General features: G+C 39.3%; 2 protein-coding genes across 2 annotated transcripts; both read left to right on the top strand.

Annotated features, from left to right (window-relative positions):
* The first annotated feature begins 2,264 nt into the window (after nt 1-2,264).
* txnl1 (thioredoxin-like 1) lies at nt 2,265-8,353 on the top strand. The gene is made up of 8 exons (XM_006782085.3): nt 2,265-2,546; nt 3,374-3,470; nt 4,720-4,893; nt 6,293-6,415; nt 7,133-7,202; nt 7,346-7,518; nt 7,902-8,006; nt 8,086-8,353. The coding sequence occupies exons 1-8, from the start codon at nt 2,449-2,451 to the stop codon at nt 8,113-8,115; spliced, it is 870 nt and encodes a 289-aa protein (XP_006782148.1). The 5' UTR covers nt 2,265-2,448; the 3' UTR covers nt 8,116-8,353.
* Nucleotides 8,354-10,289: 1,936 nt separating this feature from the next.
* Nucleotides 10,290-20,503, top strand: LOC102796309 (uncharacterized). The gene is made up of 8 exons (XM_006782086.3): nt 10,290-10,344; nt 11,123-11,341; nt 13,369-13,513; nt 13,589-13,684; nt 16,780-16,924; nt 17,140-17,285; nt 17,913-18,052; nt 18,397-20,503. Exons 2-8 carry the CDS (start codon nt 11,242-11,244, stop codon nt 18,543-18,545), a joined length of 921 nt encoding a protein of 306 aa, XP_006782149.2. The 5' UTR covers nt 10,290-10,344; nt 11,123-11,241; the 3' UTR covers nt 18,546-20,503.
* The last annotated feature ends 1,580 nt before the right edge of the window (nt 20,504-22,083 follow it).

The raw sequence follows: 22,083 nt of genomic DNA, 5'->3' as shown, positions 1-22,083 counted from the left end.
GGTCCAACATTATATTTTAATGTTAGACAAATGAGGTAAGCCGGCATTGTGAGCAAGCAGGTGTGCTTCAGGCCGATGAAACCTAGCTTGCCACAATCATTGCTTCTCAATCAAATGTTTGTTGGCAGTTTATATTTACATGACGATACCCAAACTCATTATAGTTCATTACAATTACAATTAAAATTAAAAATTTGATGTGAAACAAACAACCAAAATAAAATGTCCTTTTAAAAGAAATGTCCTTAGTTTTAGTATTTTCAGTATTTTTTAGTTGTCAAAGCCTGATGAGGTTCTTCAGTAAAAACTGTCTGTGGTTTTATTGTGAGTTTAGACAATAAATTGAGTTTGAGTTTCCTAAATCTTGCGCCTTTTACATGTTCTCTATACCATAATAATTAAAAAGACTAAAACTAACAGTGAAACTAATGAAAAATACTTTTAAAATAAACATTTTCAAACAACAATCCACAAATTCAAATCAAAATTACAATAAAAACTAATTAGAAAATACAAACCTATAAAAACTCAGTGAATGCCTTAATTGAACTTTTTCTAATTTTGTGAAACATTATGAGGCAGCACACTGACACACCCATATACATTTTTCTGTATTGCTTAATCATCCAGTATCTACAAGACAATTAGACTGCTTTATAATTTTTGAGTTTGATAAGATCCAAATAATTCAAACAGGAAGTGGCATTACTGTGCAAGAGTCTTGAGCCCCGGTGAAAGACTTTTTGGCAGGTTAGAAAACTACAAATACCATTCACTGTACAGTCATCCTTTAAATTAATAATAACAGAGACATGAAAAGAGAGAGGCGTGGAAACTGCAAATGTTGGGTGATTTTATCAGATTTGGCTGGTGATTCTGTACATGATTTTTTTTAAACTTCCTATTTACCACAAAAATTAAAGTGAAGGCTCTGATTGATCTGTAAAAATAGTTTCTCTGTCAGCACATCATAATAATTGTGTTATACTTCATTTATTTCACTCTAAAAGCATCTATTGAACATTAACTGTTACATTAACCATTAATGTAATGTGATTTTGGATTTTCAGTGAGATGCACTGTATGTTTAGCTTTGATTTAAAGCCTAAGTCACTGGGTCACTCTAACTCTCAATTCTTAAAACCCAGTGCAATTCCATGGGAAAGTGTAATGGGGCAACATTACACTAAAGGCTGTGTTTAACAATATCTTTTTTTTATTTTTTCTTAATCTGAGAGTTTACATGCTGCCGATGCTTGGTGCCTTTTTATGTTATCAAAATACTTTGCCAGCGCTGATTGTCTCCTCCGTTGTTGTACAACAGTGACACCTAAAGAGATTCTACAGATTAGCAAGTATAAAAAATATTTAAAGATCAAATGTATGTGCTTTATTTCCCTGTCAATCATAAATCTTTTTTGATCGGTTTAATATGAGGCTCAGCTCTAACAGCTCTCTCTACAAATACTCATTATAATTATGTTTTTTTTATTTGTATATGTATAACACCCGACCTACTATTTACTATGAAGGCCTAAAAGTGCCTAAAAATGGTCAAAACTGCAACATATCTAAGATCATAATAATAATAATAATAATAATAATAATAATAATAATAATAATAATAATAATAATAAATAATAATAATGATATTAATACTACTAATAATAATGTTAGCATTTATGAGTCTGTAAAGTGTGTTGTGATGAATTTTCTTTTTTCTAATTGTCTTTTCTTAATTATTTCATTTTTCATGTTCTTCATTTGTCCATTGTTTCTTTATTGTTCATGTACTTTGCCTTTTAATTTCATAAATTTTTCTTTTTTTAAAATTTTCAATTTAATTAATGTATTGTATGTATGTATGTGGATTTAATTTTATTCATTTATTGCATTAATGGCCATGTTATTTTTCATTTTGCACTGCATATATAGTTAGCTAAATTTATGGAGCAGTCCATTATTTTCTCTACAAAATTCAGTGGTGAGAAGTAAATGAAATTTGCAACATGTGAGGTTTGGATCAAAAAGCACATTTTCCTTTTTTGTCCTTTATTCATTCATCCATTCATTCATTCATTTATTTATGCTTTACTGAATTTGTAAGATTTATGAGACCAGCGTTTGATTTGATTTGCACTTCTTTTTTCCCTAAGATTTTTGTTGTTCTTTCTTTAACCTGTTGAGGCCAATATAACGTACGGACACTGACTCGGCGAGGACGAAGAAGAAAGCCCTACCTTTCCGGTTGTGTAGTAGCCAATCAGGAGTCACATCCTGGAGCAACGCACTGTAACTGTAGTGTGTGGCTCGGAACCGGACGGCTAGTCGGCTAACACACCGACAGAAGGCTAAAAACAAAACACCGTATATTTGTTAGGTTGCCCTGTTTGTTCGCTCTGAACACCACCCGGGTAACCGCCTCACATCGCAGCAGCACACTGCACCATGGTAGGCGTTAAAGTGATCGGGAGCGACCCGGACTTCCAGCCGGAGCTAGCCGCCGCCGGCTCCAGGCTCGCCGTGGTGAAGTTCACAATGGCCGGGTAAGCTCAGGCCCCTCGAGACTTAATCCTTAGTTTCGGGATATGACTGAGAAACATTCAGGGATAGTCGCTTAGCTGCTTTGAGGAGGTGACATGAGCTGAATATTTCTCTCACCGGCAGCGTTTATTGTATTGTAATTACGGCCGGCATGCTAGCGTTATGCTAGCAGTGAGCTAGGCGTTAGCTCACTAGCGCTGCTGCTTACAATGACACGGCAGTATTACAGCAACTTGGCTGCTGAGGTGTGTGAGTGAGCTGGCTGATTAAATAGAATGAGCTCTACTGTAGCATTGTCCTCATGAAAAGCAGAACTACTACCACTAGCATAACAAATGATCTGTTACGTGCGGGTTTTCAGGTCTTTGTGTGATTTTATGTACACTCTGATTGTAAGAGGCTTTGATTGATCTATAGGCCTGTTAAGCTGATGAAAAGACAGCAGATCAATAGTGATGATAATCAGTTTAAAGTATCTAAAGTTAAAGGTTATGTCTTTCGTTTGGGACACATTAAATAATGATAATGCTAGGTTCTTGTCCTGAGGGTAAACTCACGTACCCACAACAGCAGCAAAAAGGTCTAAATGAAAAGTTTAGACCAACATTAAAACTTGTAATTTATTTATTAGTTTACATTCTACTAAAGGTTTTTATGATATTATAATAAATAAAGGAGTAAGTTAAGCTTGTATTAGCTTCACTGAGCAGTGTTATTGTGTGTGGCAGATTTTCATCACATCTTGCAGGACAAGTGCTGCAACAATTGATGCAGTGATCCATCGTGAGACTAGAATTGACCGCTAACCTGATCTGTCCTTCCTCCTCAGGTGCCGGCCATGCATCAGAATAGCTCCAGCTTTCAACATGTTGAGTAACAAATACCCACAGGTCGTCTTCCTCGAAGTAGATGTTCACGTCTGTCAGGTGAGTCTGATTCACCACATTGTTGACATCCTGTGCAGTCCTGAAACAAGAAAAATACAGTGCTGTGACCAAGCACTGTATTTTTTCTCTACAAAATGAGTAAAAATATGAGTAAATACAGCCACCCAAACTTACATAGCCTTGTGTGAAAAAGTAATTGCCTCCTTTATTAAGTGGGATTAGCCACATTTTTTGGAAAGCTGAGTTCATTTTCATTAGCCACACCCAGGCTGAATTACTGTCAGACCTGATGAGTCAAGACATGTAAATAGAACCTGTCTGACAAAGTGAAGTAAGATAAAAGATCTCAAAAAGCAAGACATCATGCCACAAGCTAAAGAAACTCAAGAACTGCTGAGAAACAGAGTCAGTGACGTCTGTCAGTCTGAAAAGGATAAAAAGCCACTTTGAAAGCTTTGTGACCCCAGTGAGAGCTGTTATCCACAAATGGAGAAAACCTGGAACAGTGCTGAACTTTCTAAGGAGTGGCCAGCGCAGCAAAATTACTCCAGAACACCATCTAAAGAACTTAAGGTTCGCCTTAACTTGCCTTAGTTAAGGTCAGAGTTCATGATTGAACAATAAGAAAGACTGGGCAAAAATGGCATCTATGGGAGATTTATAAGGACTCATTCTTTTTAACACTCTTTGCTATTCTCCATGGCCAGCTGACGGCTCTACAACAACACAAGCAAGAGTAGCCCACAGAGCAGTTGTACCACATACTTTGTGTCGTGTTTTTCAACCCTGAAAGTTTAATTGGGATGTCTCCTCTCCTGCACTTATGAAGTCACGAGGGCTCAAAAAGGCTACAAAAAAATTTAAAAGGTTCCAAATTTCAGCCCAGATGGATACATTGGTGGCCTATAAGTCAAACAATTGTCATACTGATGGTTGATTTCTATGGTTTCATGAAATTAATACAAAAAAACAAAACAAAAGGGGGAGGGTGTGGGAAGCAGACCAAATTTACTATGAATATTGATTTTCGTCTATTAATGGGAAACAAGCTCAAACTTAACTGTGACCTAACTGACAATATTACTGATCATCCACAATCCCTGAAGTCGTCATCATCATCCTCTGCAGACTGAGTCAGAGCAGCAGAAATGTAGCTTCTGTTGGGGGTTATGAAATAATAGACATGTGTGGTGCCGGTCAATAGTGAGACCCAAACAGGCAAGTTTAGTTGCACTAAAGTCTGATTATATTCTGAATTTTAAATATATTTTTTTTCTAATTTCCTCAGGCAACCGCCGCAGCCAACAACATCTCAGCGACACCAACGTTCCTGTTCTTCAGGAACCGGGTGCGGGTCGATCAGTACCAAGGAGCAGACGCTGCAGGTCTGGAAGAGAAGATCAAACAGCACACAGAGAACGACCCTGGAAATAGCGAGGACTCCGACATTCCTAAGGGATATGTGAGTGGATAACGTTCCTGATGGCTTTCGATTGCTGATGAGAGGACAGCTGGATTGTCCGCTGGCCATCAGCAGTGTTCAAATAAAGAAATAATCTGTGCATTTATTGCTAGTTGAAGACAGCAGTCACGAAGTTAGGGAAAAGGTCATTAGTCATTGTCTCCTTTAGGGATGTGCTTTGGCTTACGAATGCCAGCTCAGTACATTCCCCTATATTTACATTTCTCCTGAGTTATTTTACAAAGTTAAAAAAACTGTTTAAGCTGAGCCTGGTGTAAAGAATGGTTCACGGTCTCTTCCTCACAGTGAGAAATAAAGCTATTGATTTAAGATGATTATTGATCAGAACTCTACATCAGCATTTGAAAAGGTTGGACCAGTGCATCATGAGCCAACTTGACTACCAATAAAGGTGTGAGTCAATCCAGTTGTCCCATATTTCTGTATTTTTTTAGTGTAAGATATATATTCATTGTGGTATTATTTAGAAAAGCAGCATGTCGGATAGCATCGTTTTTTAAAAATGAACTTTAGTTAAAATAAAATGCCATTAAAGTTCATATTTAATAGTTCTTATGTCAATTTTCATCAAACCCAATAAGACATTCTTACATTTTTTAGTACCCTTTAGGCTTTACTGAGGGTTCTCATCAGTGATGGTGTGTTATTTGTGGTAGATGGCAGTGGGCCACGCCCCCAAGCAGACAGCATAACATTTTCACTATTTCCAGTGCTGGCAGCTCTTTCAAACAAGGAACTGAAGTCACTGCTAAACCACCAGACTATTGACAAAAATGTGTGTTTTACCTCACCTAACACAGGAGCTGTTTCGTCTACTGCTCCCTAAACAAGTTAATTATTTTGTCTTAATGTGTAACTTCTGTGTTTAATAGTTAAGTTTGAATAAAAGATAAAGTTATAAAATACAAAGTCCACACAAAAACAGACCAACAAACTGTTATCTGTGATAAAAAGCATTGTTTTGTCAGCTTTCTTTCTTCACAGCGGCTGAACTTTGTCACCTGTTGCCACTTATGACATTATAAGTTAAGATGTACCTTTAAAGTTTGAGTTAGTGTTTAGGTGATTCACCAGCACATCATGTCACCATTAATAATACTGTCTAATCTTATCTTGATAATCCACTCATACGTTTCAAAAACTAAACATCATCCAGCCATACTCTGTACTAAACCAATGTAAGCACTGATTCGACAGTAATACTCTCTGATTCAGTAAAAAATAAATAGCCCAACTCTGTGTGAAAACACGTGCAAGCTTTGCAACAGATGAATGAAAGGGTTAAATAAATGTGTATGTAAATAAATATCCATAAATATCGAGCAGTACACGAAGTTTGAACTGAATAAATGAGTTTGCCTCCACTGCTGTGTTTCAGATGGACCTCATGCCTTTTGTGAACAAAGCCGGTTGCGAGTGCCTCAACGAGAGCGACGACTGCGGCTTCGACAACTGTTTGATCAAAGACTCGTCCTACCTGGAGTCTGACTGCGATGAACAGGTTTGATTTTTCACTTCATGCAGGAAGTTTAAACATTACTCACGAAATCAGTACCCCACTCAGCCTGGATGTTATTTCCGCAAAGAAGCTGGTTTCACATTGAGAATGCCTAATAGATGAGTTGTCTCTTAAAAACATGTTTAATTTGTTTGGGCCTCTTAAAATGTGACGATACATTTTCAGGGGTTTATCCTCATATAAAATATCTGGGTAATCATGATACTTGGTGGTGTTCCTGATAATTGTTTTTTCTTATTCTTTCTAATATTTGTCTCCTGAATACTCAAGAGAGAAATTTTTAGCATATGGTTTTAATGACCCTGAATTTAGATTTTTTTCTCTTTATGTTCATGACACTTTTAAACAGGAATGTAAACTAGCTAAAACGTATTGTGCATTTAAAAAATGAAACAAAAATATACAACAAATATCTTCATTTCAGACAACATAACCAGCACGAGAGGCTTTGCTGATTATATTTATTGATTTAACAAATCCCACCCATATCATAATGTCTAAAGCTAACAGACTCGACATTTAGACATTTTCAAACAATACAAAATAAACTGAAACTCTCAGGTTTGTTCAGGAAACTGAAACAAAGCTAAAACTAACTGAAATCCTTAGTCTGCTCTCATTCTGTTTACCTCCTTAATAAACTTTGTTATATGTGGAGCATCAACCTGATGGATGTTTTCCTTTTTAAATCTTGTCCAGTTGTTGATAACGATCGCCTTCAATCAGCCTGTGAAGCTCTTCTCTATGAAACTACTGTCCTCAGACTTCGGTGAGTGTTTCTCCTGCTGACATTAATCACAGCCTCTGAGTATATGGAGGCGCTGATATGAACTTTGTCAGTTTCCAAATGGTAAAAAAATCATCTTCTTCCTTCTGTGTCTCATTTTTTCTTTATTTTTCACTCTCTGTCAGCCCAAGCCCCTAAGGTGGTGAAGGTGTTTATCAATCTCCCTCGGTCGATGGGGTTCGACGATGCAGAGCGGAGCGAAGCCACTCAGACTCTGGAGCTGTCTGAGGAAGATTACAAAGAAGACGGTTTGATTCCTCTGCGCTACGTCAAGTTTCAGAACGTACAGAGTGTTACAGTAAGGACCCGACTACCAACAGTACCTCTGAAACATTACTGCGGTTAGATCGTAATGCATTAGAAATGTATTTTAAGAAGGTTGTTAATGAGCAGCAGAAGAGGCCGTGATGCAAACGGCAAAAATGCACAAGTATATACAATAGAAGTAAATCCTGTAGGTGGGGGGGAAAGCTTTTAGAGGTTTATTTGTGGGATGGTCACCAAAATTGTGAGTTATAGGAAAAAGACTTCCCTCTTGGAGGAATTTGGAGAAGTAGCTTGAGAAGGGTCGCCCTATGGACACATTGCACGCTGGCAGAATCAATGAACAGTTAAAGAAAAACATTTTTGTGTGTTTTTGTTGAATTGTTAAATGCATTTTCTTGTTTTTTTCCACTTCAGTTGTTCATTAAGTCAAACCAAGGAGACGAGGAGACGACAAAAATCAACTACCTGACATTCATAGGCACTCCGGTGCAGGCCACTAACATGAACGATTTCAAAAGGGTGAGGAGCAGCTGCAGCAGCCTGTGCTCATTTGTGTAGAGCAGTGTTTGACACTCACCCATGTTTTGTCCCCACGCAGGTCGTAGGGAAGAAAGGCGAGAGTCACTGAGCAGGAGAACGAAGGGGAGGATGAGGAGGAGGCTGAAGATGCATCCAAGGACTTTCCCCCTCTCTGCCAAAGCTGTCACACACACATGATGCTCACATACAAACACACACAAACACACAGGGCCTCCAACTGTCCTCCTCGAGCTCTGAATGAATGCTCCACCTGTGGAGTCTATAAATCATTTGTATTTTAATTCTGATGGAACCTCTGTAAATAAAACACGATCCTTTTTCAAAGGCACGTGCGTCAGTCTTGATTTCTTTTAGTAGTAGTAACACCACGAAGACATGGCTGCTGGAAGGTTATACTATTATTCACTATTATTGAGTCAGAACAAATGGTATTGGTTTATTGATGCATGACAAGCTGCAACCTGAAAAATGGAAAACAAAATGTGCTTTCAGTTTTATCACCACTCAAACTATTCCTCTCATAGGTATCAGCCATGACCTGAAAATCCACTTGCTCTTTCCTCTCGGTGAAAAAGTTTCTTGCACTCCGTGTTTCTGAGAGGTGAAATGTCAGCGCTAACTATTTGTTTGGATCAGAACAAATTCTGCTGTTCAATATGTTTGAGTGTTTCTCCTGAAGGACCCGGTGACTATTCCCTGTGGACACAACTACTGTATGAACTGTATTAAAAGCTACTGGGATGAAAAGGATCAGACTGAAACCTACAGGTGTCCTCAGTGCAGACAGACCTGTGTAGACAGACAGATCGTATTAAGTATGAAGAGTTGGACAGCACCAGAGCCAGACATGATTCACACCTACTGGCTGAAGAAGCTAACTGCACATGGCAGCACAAATGAACCAGTTGCTGATCATCTGCTAGAAACTGATTTCTGATGTTTCCTTGTGTTTTTATACGTAATGTTTTTACTTATTTTGGTTTGTTGCTTCAAGGCAACACTGTGTGACAAGGGTAGTCAAACACCAAGTTATTCTATAATATGTTTTATTAGTACAACAAGGATGAACAAATAAACAAACAATAAATAAACAATGTAAACATTTCACAGAACAATAAAACACCAAAGTACATCCAACATTTGACCCTAACCCATGCACACACACGCACACACACACACAATGTGTTTCCATCACTTTTGGGGACATTACATTAACTTACATTCATTTCCTGGAGACTTATTCTGAGCCTACACATCACAAGTCCCTGCCTGAACCTAACCCTGACTCAAGCCTTCACCCTAAAATGTAATGATTTACCTTGCAATTTGTCCCCATAAAGTAAGCGAGACCTCACAATGTGAGTGTGTAAACAGATTTGTGTCCCCACAACAATAAGTAATACACGTCACACACACACAATTACTTTACCAACTGACCCCTGACCGCCTGTGTCCCTCAAAAAAAAAGTAAAGTAAAAGTAAAAAACATTGGCTATGATCATATAAATGCACACAAACACAGCTCTACACACATATGCTAATGCATTATATTGCCTGAAAAAATTAGGCTAACTACACAGTGTTGCCTTGAGGCAACAAGTGAAAATTAACAGTTTTACTGTATAAATAAATTTCAAAAAGTAGAACAAACAATCAAATATACTTATCAACATATTAATGCACAAACAAGTATTTTTATATACATTTATTTCACTTTAAACATGTAGAATAGTGATCTTTATCTTACCTCCTAATGGAGATGTCTCATCTTGCAGAAAGGGGTCCCTCCCCCAAACTTAAAGTCACCACCTTCAACTCATCATTTTATTGGAAAGAGATGTGCCTCGTAGCATTATTTGAAAAAAAAAAAAAGTTTGTTTATTTTGAAGGGCCAGTGTGAGGCATGGAAATGTGGTTTGTTGCCTCAGGGCAACGCTAGCAGTAGTGGGATAGTTCATGATAACACGACTCAGTACCCACACACATGGATACTGGAATGACTGGACACTAGGGGCTCGAGCCCTTAACAGGAACTCAGTGGGAATCTGGCGAACATCAGTAAAAGATGCATTTTCACAAAAATTGTATTTTCATAGCTTTTATAACCGCGTACTGCAGCTGTTATGTCACCTAGCTATGTTACACAAAGCAATGAGCTGTCATTTCCAGGACTACGCATTTGTTACGTAGCTGCTTCTGGTAACTGGCGTGAGTCACTTACTTCCCCGTGGTGCTCGGTTATAAAAGGGGACTCAAAAGGACCGATTATAAGCCTGTAGCTTTTTCTAGAACTGCTCCCTGCCAAACATTTAGTGTGGTGAGTAAGAGCGGCTCTGTTCAGCAGAGCAACAGTGGGCTAGAGACAGAGGGATAGACTCAAACATTACATCGATTTACCATCTATTCATTCTTTAAAAAGCTCTTAAATTCATTTATATCTTTTAATTTATATTGAAATCACATTAAAATCTGTTCTCAACTAATGCTAATGTCAGGAATTGTTCTTTTAAACAGATTTATATTTAGAAGTTTGCAGTTGTTTACTTATTGTTTTCGCTGTTTAATGTAATTACTAACACGTGCAGATCCCACTGTTTTGTTACTGTTTCCTCCGACGTGCTGATGGAAATACTGTTCAGGTTAGACAGATTGTGAATGATGTGAGCAGATGCACAACCTTGCACCATGCCTCTGACTAAGCGTATCAGAACAAAATCAATAAACGTTATTTGTTATATGATGGGATGTAAATATGAGGGGGAAATTCGCTATTTTGTTATCAACCAGTTCAACGGACACTATGTGTCACACTATGTATCTAAAAATGCTGTTGAACAACTTTTAAACTTCAATTAAGTTGTGAAACATGCTCAACAGACTGCATGAAATAAGCTGGATCATGTTCACGGTCTGCCTGAAGAGGACGCCATTACACTGCATGTTCTCATATATGTAATTATATATTATACTACGATGCAGTTACTTAAGTTTAACCTATCGATAACATTTACATGAATATATAAGTCAAGGTTTACCTGTGTTGAAACATGAGCACAACACATTTGCATTTCTTCTTCTCCTTTTTTCCCTCTAAGGCTGTGGGCGTTTACGTGGAGCACGTGAAGGCGTCACGTTCGGGTCCGTTTAGCTCTGTCCGCCGCTCCCTGACAGTTGAAGAGGACACACCGAGACACGAAGCAGCGAGAAAGACAAAATGAAGGACGTCAATATTCTGCGGATTCTCGTCATAATCCTGTGTGCGGTGGTTTTTGTTGCCGTTTTAATCTTTAACGCTTTGGCCGGAGCGGGCAAAGGTAGGTGAAATATCGCTGTTCAAGAAGTGAGTTTCACAGAGCTAGAAAAAGATTAAAAACAAAACTGCAAGACTGTTAAAACTGCACACGGTAGTACATTCTCGGTGTTTTATTTCTGGTTTTAGTTTTCTGCCTTCACAAAAGCTGTGTTTTCAGAAGTTTTGTTAACTGTTTACTGCAGCTGTTATGTCACCAACGCATGTTACACAAACCAGTGAGCCGTCATTTCCAGGACTGCGCATTTACATAGCTGGTACTGCTAACTGGCAGGAGTAACAATAACACAGCTCACAAACTTCCCAGAGTTTGTTATAGTTTTGAGAGGGGGCTCAAATTAACCAGTTATTAGTACGAAGTTTTTATTATTTTATCCTAATAAATAGTCTAAGTGAAGTGTAGGAATAGTGACTGTGGTATCCCTCCGCCCACTGGTTCTGCTGGACGGGAAAGATCCAACAGTGATTTATTTATTTTTATCTATATATTCAGGGTGTGGCCGAGGAAATGCTCCGCTGGGCTCCCACATGGATAAGACTCATTTCCTTCCTCAGTGAGCTGGCAAATAGTAACAGTGTATCCACTTTTTTCTATTTTAATCACAGTTTTTACTGTGATCAATTTGTTTTATGTAATGATAGATATTAAGTCATTATGTTAGAGATCTTTTAGGAGCAGCATGCACTGTGATTCATGTAAAAAGTGTAAGAGCTACTCTGCAGCAGAGAAACCGTGAGCTTGAGACAAAGAGGTAGTTTAAAACGTACACGTTAAATTTAAGTCTGCTTGCTAAAGTAGAAGTGCATTACATTAATGGAAACGAAAAATAGTCCTCATAATTAGGACACATTGATGTTTATACCTAGGAGAGGTGACCCTGCATAGGTCACCAGTCCGTCACAGAGAAACGATCGTCCACATTCATGTTGACACCTACAGCCTTGCCTCTTACAGTCATGTCTTTGGACCGTGGGAGGAAAGTGGAGCACCCAGAAGTCACAGTGTTTAGGACAGATTTAGATTTTTTTATGGCAGGAGGTTGTTATGTGTGCACGCATCAAAAGGAGGAACACACACTTTGTTATATGAATTGAATGCATATGTGTTTGCCAAGCCTTTTTGTGACTGACGCATAACTGAGCATAATAATCAGCTGCTCCTGAAGCGAATCTCCTCCATCTTGGACTGCAGCAAGCCTCTTGTACTCCTTGTTCTGCTCTCGAGCCTCACTGTGGCAGGACATGGCAGCAGCTCTGCATCTGCTTTAAGTTTGAGTTCTGCTTAGGAGTACCAGTTGGTGGAGAAAACACTGTAAGGGCTGCAGCAACTGAGCCTTTAAACTAACTAAACTAAGACTTAGGAAGTTGTATATACCTGAACATTGTCTCCCTGTTAACCTAAGACCTTTTCCTGTGAGGTACTTTTTAAAAAGTAGGAGAGCCGTTCTCAGAATTCTGTGATGCTTTCAAAATGACGAAGTAAAGGTCAGTTTTTTCTGTTGTAGCTTATTTTTCATCAGTGATTTTACTACTTAATAAAGGTCTTTATGTTTGAGTAGTTCTAAAAGGCTCAAAGGGAACATCTACAAACAAAATGAGGACTTTCTTTTGTTTACTTCGCATTTAAGATGTTGCGAATTTAACAAACATAGTCCCAAAAAGTTGGAACAAGTAAATAAAAGTTTGGAAAAGTAAGTGGTACCAAAAAAAACCAAAAAAACTGGAGGAACATTTTGCAACTAACTGTTTGATTGGAAACAAGTCTGTAACATGACTGGGTTTCTCAGACGTAAAGATGGGTAGAAGTTCATCAGTCAGTAAGCAGTAACCCTGCTGATCTGACACATTTCTCTTTAATCCAGCTGAAGTAGTTCTGTTTTTCTGCATTTCCCCCTGTAACATCTAGTCACATCACATCAGTTTTCTTCCATCTTTGTGTTTGCTGCTTTGTCGCCCCTGTAAACAAACCAGCTGGAACTGGAATGTAAACTCCACCAGTGCACATTTGTTTATTCTCTGTCTGTTTTCCAGCTCCCTTTCATACTTCTACAGGAAATGTATCAGCCCGCTATGAGACAGGCATCACTCCAGCTGGCTGGACCTTCTCCATCTGGGGCGTTATCTATACCTGGCTCACCCTGATGGTGATTTATATCACTTCATACACATGCAGAGGGTAAGCTAGCATCAAAACAGCTGGACTAAATCTAAACACACAGGATGAAACTGATATTTCTCTCTCTCTTAATAGATCCTGGGCTCAGTGTCTGCTGCCCTACGGCTTCCATATTTGCTGGCTCTCCAACATGGTGCTGAACATTATATGGCTCCTGCTGTGGGACGCAGAGTATGTCTTCATTTTATTTACTACTACCTGTTCTTATGCTTCTTTTGGCTGCTCCCTTTACGGGTCACCACATCCACCTCTTATCTCACCCTGTCGCCAGAGTCCCTAGATCCATATTCAACATCCTTTATCCAACATATCCACAATCCTTCTTCTATAAATGTCCTTGTCTCTCTATATTTGTCTCCAAAGTGCTTGACTGCCTATCCACTCTTCACCCTCTACATAGCTGCCTTCACTTCCTCCCTACTAAATATGCATTCATGAATCACTAACTTTTCATCTGTTCTCTTCTCTCCCTGTTATTTTCTTCATTTATGCACTCCTCAGAGTACTTTTCTATCTTCTCACAACATTCACTTCACTCATTAGTACATTTCCATCTCTATCCTTAATCACCTTAGTCAGAGATTGAGCTGGAAAGGATGTGCAGCAGGTTACCGCTCAGAGTCTCCTGTGCTCTTGTCTTTGCTTCTCTTTCAATTTGTCGCACACACCATATATCTGCTATAACCCGATTGATTTAGGATTTTTTTGTTAGACAAATATCAATATTTTGTGATTTTAAAAATCCAATGAGTCCTTACCTTAATATGATATGACAATACGGGTGTGATCTTGTGTTGTCGCCGCACTAAGTCATAGATTACTCATTTCCACACTGCCTGAGTCTGCTTGGAGCAGCTAGCTGTTATGTTTGTGGCATTCCTAACAGGGAAGTTGCAGAGTGTGGTGAACAAACTCATAACACGCATAATGTAGTTGAACTTTTGTGTCTCCTGTCTCGCATTTACTTTTAAGATGCTCACATATGCCATTACTGATTTATTGTTGGATGGCTAATATCAGCTGATAGATTGTCTGCTGTTTACAAGAGCTCCAGCCCATCCAGTATGAATATCTTATTCTACATATTTGATTTAACACTGCATGTCTTTCCTAATGTACCTCAGCAGTTATCCATTTGTGGCTTTTGGCTCCACCCTGGCTGGGTTCTGCTTACTAGGAGTTTAATTTGTTTTTACTATTTTTCTGCAGCACAGTACAAAATTGAAAACTTCAAGACTGTTAAATTATACATGTGGTCGTATCAGAGACATAATAAAAAGGAATGGACCCTGGAGTTAAAGTTTAGTTAAAGAGAAAAAGGTTTAGCAAGAGCAGCACATGGTTTAAATTGTTCCAGGAGCTTCATGAGGTCGTAAACTGAAGCTTTTTCAACATTCCTGAAGTAGTTCTCACATATGCTGAACACTTGTTTTTTCTCACTTGTGCGTCTCTCTGCACTCAAGTTCATCTGATACACTCTCATCACCCTGCTGGTGGGTTAGACCTCGCAGGTGTGTTTTGGCTCGTTGTGCTCTTGGAAAAACAAATAATGGTTCCAGACCGGGTGTGTCTGTGAAGACTGGAATAAATTCCACATGTGTTACTAGCAGAGCTCGAGCACTTGTAGGACGAGCTGTTCATCCAGACTGAGTCATGCAAATAACTGGAACTTGTTTGAGCCAGAACAGAAGTTATATCTTTGATGATGGCTCCAAAACAGTGGTTCCTCTGTATCGGACTTTGTAACACTTGGTGACCAAACAAAAATTCAGACAGGACAATTTAGGATGATCATCCTATACTGTGAATACTAACAAAACAATAGTCAGTGCAGTGCAGCATGAAATGATGTGCTGTTCCAGCCACCACAGAGAAGAAAACATAATAAAATAGTTCTCCCGTTTCTTAGTTCTCATGTGGCACAGCGGTACTTGCAATAAACATACAGTACTGACAAAAGCCTTTTGCACAGTAGACATGCATCTACCCCTTCAGTTGACTCAGCCACTGTTTGCTGAAGCCTCATCAGAAATGGTCTCAGTGGAAGAGTGGCTGCCAAGAAGCCATTCTTATGAAAGGAAGAGAAGGATGACATATGCCAGATTTCACAAGAACTGGTCTGAACTGGTCTGATGGAGTGGTGAATCCAAATCCAAACTTGTATCCAAGTTTTTGGTTCAGTTCATTATCAATATGTATGGAGGAGGACAGGAGAGAGGTATAACAATGAGTGTGTACAGCCACCTGTAATCTCTATTATGGTTTGGGGCTTCATTTAAGCCGGTGGTGCTGGGAATCTTTTCCAAATTGATGGAATTGTGAACGTAGAAATGTGTTCACAATGTGCAGATTTTGATCCATCAAGTAATACCATCCAAAAAAATCATGTCATTGGCAACGACTTGATTTTTCATCATGGAAAGAATCTGAAACACACTCCCAGTAGATTAAAAACATACCTGAATAGGAAAAACCCACAGATTGGCCTGCCTAGAGCCTGGATGTCAACATTACTGAAGCAGTGTGGAATCATCTGGACAGAGAACCGAACAAAAGTCAGAAACATCCAAAGAGATTTGAGTATCCTTAAACACGAAGATTAAAGATGGCCAATGGCCATAACAGACATTGCTTTTAAGGCTCATTAGAAATGTACAGACTGTATGCATGCACGTTTCAATAAATCACCACACTTAGTGATTAAGATTTATTATGGATGTGCAAAGAATCATACTGATAGCTGTGCCAAAGTATGCTAAATATCAAGGTGACTATGCATAGCTGCAGAAAGGCAAATAAATATCCTTTGAGATCTTTGTGAATGGAAGCATTTATGTTAGTTTGTGAATAATGAGTAGTGCATGAAATAAGAATGACCAAAATGCAGTATAAATAATATGAATATGCAAATAATGAACATGCAATTGCAATGTGGTAAATTATGTTCAGTTACTACAATGCGGACGCACCATTCAGTTAATAACAAAAGGAATTGTTGCCCCTTTGTCAGCTCTGTGTCTCTGATGTCTGACCTTGTGACTTAATAATCTGTACTTTATTAATCACATTCACTCAGTTAAGCAGTGGGCAGCCACCAATCCAGTGCCTGGGGAGCAGTGTGTAGGGACAGCACCTTGCTCAGGGTAGCCGTTCAGTGGACTTGAACTCCCAGCCTTCTGATCATGGGGTCACCACTCTACCTACAGAGCCGTTTCTGCCCCCTATTTATTGCATTCATTGTTTCTTTCTGTTTCTCTGTCTTCCAGGATGGTTCTTGCGTCTTTGGTCGTTTTAATCCTGATAGCGGTTTCCGGCTACAGCGCTCTGTTCTTCTGTTGCTTTGCCACAGATTACTACGGACTCTGGTTACAGACATACCATCGCAAAGACCTGACCTTTCTCAGAGTACTGGTAGGACACAGTGTGAAAATTTCTTTGATTTTTGCATATTCGTCACACTTTAGTGTTTCAGATCATCAGACAAATGTTTATATATATAATACCCATGGCAAATATGTTTTAAAAAAAAGAAATTAGGAAGGGGGCAAATACTTGTTAGATGAGTGTCAGCTCTGTCCCCAGAAGGCAATAGTAAGATACTATTTGTCTCATTTTCTTTTTTTCAGGTCCAAAATGGTTTGGCTGTCTACACTACATGGACTTCTATCGCCTCTCTGATCAATTTCTCTGTAGTTCTCCACCTGTGGGGTGTGGATAAGAGCACGGCAGCAACTGCGTCACTGTGCATCCTGTTTGCAGAGGTGATAGCATGGTAAGCTCTGATTGGATGAGGTTCAGGCACAGGGATGTGGGAGCTAACAAGAAATTACCTTGAAGATAATTTCTATGATCAGGGAGACAGAAGAAAGTCAAATATAGATTCACCAGTTAAATCTGATTTTTATTTTTATTTTTAAACGAAAGCAAAGGTTTGCTTTGCCCTAAAATTCACCCTTAAGAAGCCACTTAAATTATGTGATCTCCCTCCATCTTTTGTGACTCTAAAAAACCCAAAACACTGGTGTAAGAACGACACGCATAACTGAATAAAAGTCTGTCAGAGAATCTCCAAACAGTTTGTTTCAACAGTAAACAGAAACACTTATATATAAAAATGATGAATTAACCACTTACTAATGCTTAATAGTGTGACATTATTATAGTGCTACACAGTAAACTTGTAATGTATTCTGTTTCCTTTTTTTTTTTTGGATTTCACTGATCATTGGCCGGTGCATAGATGGATAATATGAGCCAGTTTGGTTTAGCGTTTTTAGAATTTACAAAGTAAAGACGTTTTGCAGTCCATATTGAGCTTTCTTATAAAAGCAGCGATAGTAGGTGAGGTGAAATGTTGTGTGAGCACTGTGCTTCAGTCTCAGCTGTTTGATGATGGCAGGTTCATTCTGGAGAACTGGGTGCTGGACCGCTGGGTGCGCAACATCCTCACAATCTACCCGGTGGTGATCGTGGCTCTGGTCGGAAACGTCTACAAGCACTTCAACCCAGCCGATCCCACTCCAAACGCCATCTTTATGGGTGAGTTCAGCAATACTTATTTATCAATAATAATTATTAATGAGCCAGTATTTTTTGTTTTGTTTGGTTTGGGGTTTCTGTTCCATTTGAATATTATACGGGTGTTTCATGCATGGAAAAGCTGCTTTCTCCACTGAAATGCTGCTTATGAACTACTAGAAATGTGTAAACTTTATAAAATAGTGAATCTGTTTTTGTCACCCCTGAAACACAAATATAATAAACTTGTGTCACAAGAATCATCAGTTTATTCAGTGAACAGAGGCAGAGAGGAGTTCAGTTAATTTAATGTCCAGCCTTGGCCGACCTAACCACCAGCTGCCCTGCTTGTTTTCTCTCTGCAGTTGTGCTGTTGGTCCTGGCGTGCATCCTTTTCGTGTCCAGATTCTTCACGGTGCTCTGGAGGAACAAGTGGCGCCCCCTCCACTCCCCGGGCTCAGCACGGCTGATGGTGTCACCCCTCGACGGCAGGACGTTCAGAGTCCTTTCTTAAACAAAACTCGTGCCTCCCCAGACCCACTGAGTTACATGTTCACACCACCTCCACAGTCATGTTTGAAGGTAGATCTAAATGTTAAACAGAGTTTATCTGTCAGCATGGGGAACAAATGTATTTCTTCAGTGGAAGAAAGACTCTGCACGGGAAGGCAGGAAACCCACAAATCTTTTCTATCTGCTCTTCAGCTGTACTGAAGAAAATAGAAATACCGTCTTTAAAATACTTTAAATTCTTTTAAAAACTACTACAACTATTTAATACACTGCTTAATTTTATCTTAATGTACTTTACTCATGTATTTCAGTGTTCCCCACTCACACACTTTAGTTTGCAGGTTTATTAGTGGCTCCCGCAGCTCATTTTTGATTTCTGTTTTGTTTTTGTTTTTTATCCATCTGAGACACTGAGACAGGTTCACACTCCATGACTTCATGATCCCTGTGCTCTTATTTTGAAAGTTCGATCACTGCTAAATAGGGATGTATGGCACCAGTTCTGACATAAACGGTAGTAACCAGACCGAAAAGCAGCGCACATTTTGGTGCTTTTTTTTTTTTCTTGAGATGTCACACACTTTAGATTCTAGCCAATCATTTGACCTTTGCAAGGATAGTAGGCGGGTCCAGGTATGTACGTTCTTTTAGAGCAGAGCTACAGATTAAAAATGCCCAAGGCGAAGCGGTCAAAAGTCTGGCTGTACTTCACAGCGAAAGATGCAAACTCAGCAGCCTGCAACAAGTGCTTTAAGGTGACACTGTGCAAAAGAGGTAACACCTCGAATCTGATTAAAGTCCTGGTGACGCATAGCGTTTTTTTAAAAGCCGAGAAATGCACCATATTTGATAGCTTGCTGCGAGACCTCACACCGAGCACATCTACTGCGGGTGTGGTGCCTGTTATCAGACCCGGAGTTAGCAACATCCCCCAAAAACCCGAAGAGTAGAGTCCTGGCCCCTAGCCCTGCCAGTGTAGCAGAAATGAGGATGGATGATGATGCAGCAGCAGCTGTTCTTCTCTGCGTGAGTAGCTTAACGTTGTTCGTGTATAATTTACGTTGAGTAGGTTAACCACGTTATTAAATTAATGCACGTAAGGTGAACTAGCAAACACCGTCGTAGTTACATGAGGCTGTCTTCTTGTTTGATAGAGTGAAACCATATATGCCCTATAGCTGCAGAAAAGACTAACATTGTTATCTTTTTACCAAAAAAACAGCTAAAAATTAGAGGTTTTAGGACAAAGTTTGTGTTTTCCATTGTTTAAGCACCGGTTCCAACCAAAGGAGGTATGTTGTATCAACAGCAAAGGCTAACTTGGTTATCATTTTGCAGAAAAAAAGAGACTACTAAAAATAAAAACATAAGAGGTTTTTGGACAAAGTTTGTGTTCTCCATTCTTTAAGCACCGGTTTGAGCACCGTTTAAGCACCGGCACCGTTTCAAAAGTACCGGTTTGGCGCCGGTATCGGATTAAACCTAGACGATACCCATCCCTACTGCTAATCAACTGGCTCGCTGCACAGTTTACTGTTGTGGTGATGCTCAGTGTTGTTCGGCTGTTTTTCCTGACAGATTCTGGTCCTGAAATCAGGACGAGAAACTCCAACTCCAGCTTCTTGGACTGCAGATAGTTGATGTTAGCTGGGTATCATGAACCATTTTTTTTATTTAAAATAAATAAATAAGATTGTAGTCATACCAGAGTGCCAAAACACCCGGCCAAAAATATTAAATGTGTGGGAAAAACTTCATTGCATTAGATTCATGTTTTATATTCTAAGACTGTTTGTTATTGCACTTGTATTTGCTTTTGTACATGTATATCCATGCTGGGGCACTAAACCTCACTGTACAGTATGATAACGTTTGACAGTAGAACTTGACTAACTCTTATTGAAGCACTTACAGTTTTGTTGACCTTGAACGTTGAAATAAATAAATGAATGCAGCCTCTCTTGTCTCCTGACTCTTTCAGGGCATGTAGAATCAGGCTCAGCAGGGCTTTATGTTCTTTGTGTTCGGCTGCTCCTGTCTGATCCGCTCAGCTTGATCCACATGCGTTTTCCTTGGTGCTTACAATGTTTTTCACTATTAACACATCCACATTTGATTCATACACTCGGGTCTGTGAGTAGAGTCTGTTTCTGATTGGCTGCTCTGTGATCCCAGTGAGGCCCTGATTTAGTGGGCGGAGGGTAAGATTTAAGATACTGAGTGAATCTTTCCAACAACGCTCCGTCTCCTGGTAACTCCTGTGTTATTATGTTGTCTGGCTGATATGGAATGGTAAGTGTATTGCTGGTTTAGTTGGTGTAACCTTCTGTTTCTCATCAGGAAAGAAAACCATTCTGTTTTTAATTCCAGCGTAAAGTTTTTACAAATACTTGAACCAGCTCGACTGACTCTGCATGTGTGCAACACGTCTGGTTCAGTCCCTGTGGGTGGCATCTCTGCCAATCTCTCATAAGCGATTTCCTGTGTTTTGTACTTTGGCAGTAGCCACAGCCATTGTCACATCCTCCAATTATTAAAAAGGTTGGAGATAAAATGCCTCTCCACCAGCCTTCCCTGAAGTTGTCTTCCAAAACCTTATTTTGAAGTCGCCTCTTCTTCAGAACAAAGCCACTTTCACAGCACACACTTCTGCCCCACACAGGCCTCAGTATAACTGTCTGCACTCTGAGCAGCTGTGGAGTTCTTTGAATGCAGCTCCTATATTAGTTAGTCTGCTTTCAAATATCAAGCAGAATATTGTGATTGCCTCAACCTAAACCCATGTGTATGAAGGGAATACAGAGCTGAGGAGTAATTCATTCAAACCAGTTAACAACAACTGCCATCTCAATGGCAAAGACCCCAAAACTATTAGAGAGAGACCTCCAATGCTCAGACTATAATGTTAACAGGAAAAGGAAGAATTCCTTTTTAACAGGAAGAGGCAGGATCAGGGAGGTGCTGCCACCTGCTGGAAGTGGTTCAGGTTTGAAGGGAAAAGAAAAGAGAAAACAGGAGCCTTAACCACACCAACCCTGACTGTAAGCTTTCACACACATGAAAAAACAAAACATTGATGTTGACATTATACATTTAAATGTTGATCGTGTTAACTCAGTTTTTAAACCGTGTCACCTCTCTGTGGTATGTTCAATGCTCACCTCTTCTTCAGCTTTCCTGCTCTTTTGGTATCTCGTCAATCTGCTGCAGTCTGCAGATGTGAACCCAGTGTGGGAACTAAAACTGTCACCATGATACAACATACCAGCTTGCACATGACTGCTTCATTGACATCATGGTTTTATACAGCTGCTTCAAATAAAGACTAAATAAGAGGTTTGACAAAGTTGAAGAAGTCAAACTTCACTGATTGCTTATTTTACATCATTCTGTGAAATACAGACTAACACACCTGACTTCAACCTTTAGGTAGTGGACAGTGTCTGACATTTTATATTATTTTACTATAAATGATTGTAAATAATTTTAAAAAGGTCTGTTTATCGAGTGACAGGAGCAGGGCACCAAAAGTGGGTTCA

This window comes from Neolamprologus brichardi, chromosome 7, assembly GCF_056152115.1.
Source record: "Neolamprologus brichardi isolate AB-2024 chromosome 7, ASM5615211v1, whole genome shotgun sequence".
Lineage (NCBI taxonomy): Eukaryota > Metazoa > Chordata > Actinopteri > Cichliformes > Cichlidae > Neolamprologus > Neolamprologus brichardi.
The sequence above is the reverse complement of the archived record's forward strand: the minus strand, read 5'-3'. Positions and strand labels throughout refer to the sequence as shown.